Here is a 5,821-nt window from a genome sequence, read left to right on the forward strand (position 1 = left end):
GGTTGGAGTGCAATAGTGTGATCTCACCTCACTGCAACCTCCACCTCCTGGGTTCAAGCGATTCTCCTGCCTCAGCCTCTTGAGTAGCTGGGATTACAGGCGCCTGCCACCATGCCTGGCCAATTTTTGTATTTTTAGTAGAGAATGGGGTTTCTCGATGTTGGTCAAGCTGGTCTCAAACTCCTGATCTTGTGATCTGCCCACGTCGGCCTCCTGAAGTACTGGGATTACAGGTGTGAGCCGCCGCACCCAGCCTGATATCTGGTTATTTAAAAGTGTGTGGGCCAGGTGTGGTGGCTCACGCCTATATTCCCAGAATTTTGGGAGGCCAAGACAGGTGAATTGCTTGAGCTCAGTAGTTTGAGACTAGCCTGAGCAACAGGGTAAAACTCCATCTCTATCAAAAATACAAAAAATTAGCTGGGCATGGTGGTGTGCACCTGTGGTCTCAGCTACTCAGGAGGCTAAGGCAGGAGGATCGCTTGAGCCCAGGAGGTGGAGGTTGCAGTGAGCCAAGATTGTGCCACTGCACTCCAGCCTGGACAACACAGTGAGACCTTGTCTCAATAAACAAACAAACAAACATACAAACAAATAAATAATAAGTAAAAGTATGTGGCATCTACCCCCACCATCTCTTGGTCCTGCTCCTATCATGTTAAGAGGCCCATTCCCGCTTTGCCCTCCACCATGAGTAAAAGCTGCTTTGCCTTTTGCCATGAATAAAAGTTTCCTAAGTCCTCCCTAGAAGCAGATGCTGCTGTGCTTCCTGTACAGCCTGTGGAACCATGAGCCAGTTGAATTTCCTTTCTTATAAGTTATCCAGACTCAGGTATTTCTTTATAGCATTGCAAGAACAGACTAATACATATGTATTATATATTATAGTATACCTACATAGTCAATCTGGTGCCAGATTTTGGAGGCAACATATTTCTCACTTGGGTATGTTACTCTGGCCCATCTATTAAGTGACTTAAAAAGCTGCTAGTTTTGAGTGGGACTCAGAACAGGAGAAGACTCTGCAACAGGTGGGTATGTGAGGACAGTGGGGAAGAAGAGCCACGGAGGGGAAGAGGGATAAGGGGAAAGTGACACTTCTCTGTGCAAGCAGCTCTACCACTTCGGCCGTATGATTCAACAGATCCAGTGGTTCTTGAGGTGTCAGTGGCAAGAGGGATGCTGTTTGGAGCCTTTGGCCAACCTCTATAGGTGAATCACTAGCACAGGCCCTTAGGATTTTGGAGCAAGGCCTTGCCATCATCTGCACATAACTACTCTTCTTTTGAGAGACAGCTCTTGGCCTACGGCTGGACTTTGTAGTAACTGGATGCTTGACCATGGGCCACCAAGTTATCATGTGACTCGGTGGGCATTATCTGACCCACCAAGCTGTAAAGTTGGGCATACACAGCAGCACCCCATCATCAAATGGAAGTGGTGGATACATGATGGGGCTCAAGCAGGTCCTAAAGGCACAAGTAAGTTGCATGAGGAAGTGGCCCAAATTCCCGTGGTCCCCACTGCTGCTACCCTTCCTTGTCTCTCTCAGCCTGCACCTACGGCTCATGGGAGTTTCCTATATTCAGCTGACAAAAGAAGAGAAGAGTAGGACCAGGTTTACAGATAGTTTGGCCCAATATGCAGGCATCAACCACAAGTGGATGCTGCAGCACTACAGCCCCTCTCTGGGACACGCTGAAGGACAGTGGTGAAGGGAAATCCTCTCAGTGTTCAAGACTTTGGGCAGTGGGCCTGGTTGTGCACTTTGCTTTGAAAGGAGAAATGGTCAGATGTGTGACTGTAAACCAATTCATGAGCTGGAGCCAATGGTTTGGCAGATGCTCAGGAACTTGGAAGAAACATGGTTGGAACATCAGTGACAAAGAAATTTGAGGAAGAGTTATGTGGACAGACCTCTCTGAGTGGGGAAAGGTGTGAAGATATTTGTGCCCCATGTGAATGCTCACCAAAGGGTGACCTCAGCAAGGAGGAGTTTTAATATTCAAGAGGATAGGATGGCCCGTTCTGTGGATATCAGTTGACCTCTTTCCCCAGCCATCTCTGTCATCGCCCAATGGGCTCATGAATAAAGTGGTCATGGTGGCAGTGATGGAGGTTATGCATGGGTTCAGCAGCTTGAACTCTCACTCACCAGAGTTGACCTGGCTACTGCCACCTCTGAGTGTCCAGTCTACCAGCAGCAGAGACCAACACTGAGTCCCTGCAATGGCACCATTCCCCAGGGTGACCAGCCAGCTACCTGATGGCAGTTGATTACATTGGTCCTCTCCCATCATGGAAGGGGCAGCATTCTGTCCTTACTGGACCAGACACTCTGGATACGAATTTGGACTTATGGAATGCCTTATCCATCATCAATCGTAATATTCCACATAGCATTGCTTCTTCTTTTTTTGAGACAGGGTCTCACTCTGTTGCCCAGCTGGAGTGCAATGGCATGATCATGGCTTACTATAGCCTTGAACTCTTGGCCCCAAACAATCCTCCTGCCTCAGCCTCCTAAAGTGTTGGAATTACAGTCATGACCCACCATATCAAGCCCGTTTCTGATGAGGGAGCACACTTCACAGCCAGAAAAGTGCAACAGTGAGCCCATGCTCATGAAATTCACTGGTCTTACCATGTTTCCCATCATCCTGAAGCATCTGGCTTGACAGAATGGTGGAATAGTTTTTTGTAGACTCAGTTACAGTGCCAGCTAGATGACAATAGGGCCAGGGCAAGGGTCTCGAGACGGCTACATAAGCACTGAATCAGCATCTGATATTTATACAGTATTGTTTTCCCCAAGCCAGTGTTATAGTCTCGCCAATGCACCACAATGTAGCAGTCTCTCATTGTTTCACGTAACATCTGGAGTTCTTTGTCTCATGACCATGAAAATTAAGACATGTGTACACCAAGGGTGAGGTTGGAATTAAAGTTTAATAAGCAAAAGAATAAAGCTCTCCGCTGTGGAGAGGGGGCCCAAAAGAGGGTTGCCATTTTTACAGTTGAATGCAAAGGCTTCTATAGGAAACTGATGAGGGCTTGGTGTCTCATCTGCATAAGGTGCAAATTTCTAGCAGCTCCACCCCACGCTCCTAATGTGCATGTGAGCCTTTAACTTGAGTTACTCCATATTGCTTTGTTTCCCTTACTGCGCCTGTGTCAGGGGATGGAATTTTCCATTGCAGGTATGTCTAGGCAGGTTACCTGTGTAGCCTTTCTTATCTGTGCATCTGTGGGCATGTCTTAGGCAAGCCCCCATGCAAATTCTCTTATCTGTGCCTGCAGCTTGATTTTTCTTTTCTTTTTTTATATAAAAAAATGTATTTACTTAGAAGCATTCAGAATGTCAACAAAACAGCTGCAACTTTTTTTTTTTTTTTTTTTTTTGCAATTACAGAGTGGTATTCAGTTAACAGAACAATTATTTTGTATAAGCTGCATCAGAGACAACTGAAGATGAAAAGACTACCATCCCCATATATAACTAATTTGTGCTGTGTACCAACAAGAACCTGCTTTAAATTTCCATGCCAATTTACAACCCCCCTACTGTACCAGGCAAGGTTAGTGGCTATTGAAAATACCACCAGGACAGGGCTATCTAAAGACACATTCGGTAGTGTGTTTTTTTTTTTTTTTGAGTTGGAGTCTCACTCTCTCACCTAGGCTGGAGTGCAGTGGTGCAATCTCGGCTCACTGCAAGCTCCGCCTCCCAGGTTCACACCATTCTCCTGACTCAGCCTCCTGAGTAGCTGGGACTACAGGTGCCTGCCACCATGCCCGGCTAACTTTTTGTATTTTTTTAGTAGAGATGAAGTTTCACCGTGTTAGCCAGGATGGTCTCGATCTCCTGACCTTGTGATCCACCTGCCTCGGCCTCCCAAAGTGTTGGGATTATAGGCGTAAGCCACCACACCCGACCGGTAGTGTGTTAACTATACAAAAAAAAGACAGTATACAGGTTAAAAACAAATCTTACAAAGCCTTACATTTCAATTTTTTTCTTTAAAAGGAGTGAGTTGTGTACAGGGGGGTTAAGTGCTTTATAGACAAGAAAAGAAGCTGCGCTAGAACCAACTTATAATCATCATCTTGTTCTTCATCTTCATCTTCTTCATCTTCCTCCTCCTCATCATCCTCTTCGCCTTCCTCATCTTCCTCCTCTTCCTTCTTTTTCTTGCTGTTTTCAGCCTTGACAACTCCCTTTTTTGCTGCATCAGGCTTTCCTTTAGTTTGATATGCAGCAATATCCTTTTCGTATTTTTCCTTCAGCTTTGCAGCCTTCTTTTCAGAAGGCTGCTTGCCATCTGCAGCAATGTCATTCCACATCTCTTCCAGTTTCTTTGCAACATCACCAATGGACAGGCCAGGATGTTCTCCCTTGATTTTTGGGCAATACTCAGAGCAGAACAGGGAAAAGGTCAAAGGAAGCCTCTTGGGTGCATTGGGATCCTTGAACTTCTTTTTTGTCTCCCCTTTAGGAGGGATGTAGGTTTTCATTTCTGTTTCATAATGGGCGTTGTCCACCTTTGCCATATCTTCAAATTTTCCTTTCTCTTTAGCAGACATGGTCTTCCACCTCTCTGAGCACTTCTTAGAAAACTCTGAGAAGTTGACTGAAGCATCTGGGTGCTTCTCTTATGCTTCTCCAGACAAGTTTGCACAAAAAAATTCATATGATGACATTTTGCCTCTCGGCTTCTTAGGATCTCCTTTGCTCATGTTTAGTTATTTTTCCTCAGCAAGGCAGAGAGTCACCCAGTGCCCATCCAGCTCTCACTTGCCCCCGTGCTGTCTCTATGGAGCTCAGTGTACTTCAATGGCTGTGCAGCTTCATTTTTCAGGCTGTTCTTTTGTTTGAAAGAATTTAACTGAGAATCCACTCCAACTGCCTGCCTCACCAGTTTCTTCCTTTCTCCTCTCTCATTCCCCCTCCTCAGGAGTGAAGACCGTAACTGCTGTTAGGGAGGTGGGGAGATGATCCTCCTTGCTACTTTCTACTGGAGAGGGGGGTTGTGTGGGGAACAGCTGGTAGGGTTCCTACTGAGGTCAGTCTAAGAGTCCTTGGAAGAAAGGCGCATCCATGTGTGGTTTCATTTGCATCACTATTTGGAGCTTGATAGCCTTTAGGAAAGAAGAAACAATTTGGGTTATTAGAGAACATGTATTAAAACAAAGCAAAGGGGTGGGGGTAAGGACAGCCAAAAATCCCAAGGCTGCCAACATGCCCAGATAACTGGTAGCTATATTTATGACTGCTAAGATTTGGATGCATGGGGTTTGGGTTTGGTTAACTTCTTTGGTTCTATTTTCCAAAACAAAGAAACCTCTGGGTTATGGGAACTCTATTTACTCCCATCACCTGGCAGGATTTGCAGGATAATTACTCAGAACTAGAATACTGATCTAGATTTTTACATTACCCATTTCTTTCTTTCTTTCTTTTTTTTTTTTTTTTTTTTTTTTTTGAGCTGCAGCCAGAGATTGCTAATTGGTTTACAGGAATATGCAGGGTTAGTCTAAAATGTAGGCAAGAATTAAAAACAACCAAGGAGATTAGAATTTAATGACAAGTGTATAAGTTTTGAAATATAATTCGTCTCTCTCTGGTCCTCATTTTTGTTAAAAACAAATCATGATAGGACTGAGTCGTTTGCAAAATAAATTTTAGTTTTTTTTTGTTTTTTTTTGAGACAGAGTCTCGCTCTGCAATTCTCCTGCCTCAGCCTCCTGAGTAGCTAGGATTACAGGTGCATGCCATAACGCCTGGCTAATTTTTGCATTTTTAGTAGAGACGTGGTTTCAC

The 5,821-nt window shown here is 44.8% G+C and overlaps 1 protein-coding gene across 1 annotated transcript; it reads right to left on the bottom strand.

The window, feature by feature from the left end:
• Nucleotides 1-3,969: 3,969 nt before the first annotated feature.
• On the bottom strand, nucleotides 3,970-5,140 carry LOC100455048 (high mobility group protein B1-like). The gene has a single exon (XM_054519607.2). The coding sequence runs from the start codon at nucleotides 4,582-4,584 to the stop codon at nucleotides 4,021-4,023; it is 564 nt and encodes a 187-aa protein (XP_054375582.1). The 5' UTR covers nucleotides 4,585-5,140; the 3' UTR covers nucleotides 3,970-4,020.
• Nucleotides 5,141-5,821: the final 681 nt, after the last annotated feature.

Source organism: Pongo abelii, chromosome 13 (genome assembly GCF_028885655.2).
Source record: "Pongo abelii isolate AG06213 chromosome 13, NHGRI_mPonAbe1-v2.0_pri, whole genome shotgun sequence".
Classification (NCBI taxonomy): Eukaryota; Metazoa; Chordata; class Mammalia; order Primates; family Hominidae; genus Pongo; species Pongo abelii.

Excerpts from the sequence above, each read along its gene's own strand:
- LOC100455048 (XM_054519607.2), bottom strand. The coding sequence starts at position 4,584 with ATGTCTGCTAAAGAGAAAGGAAAATTTGAAGATATGGCAAAGGTGGAC.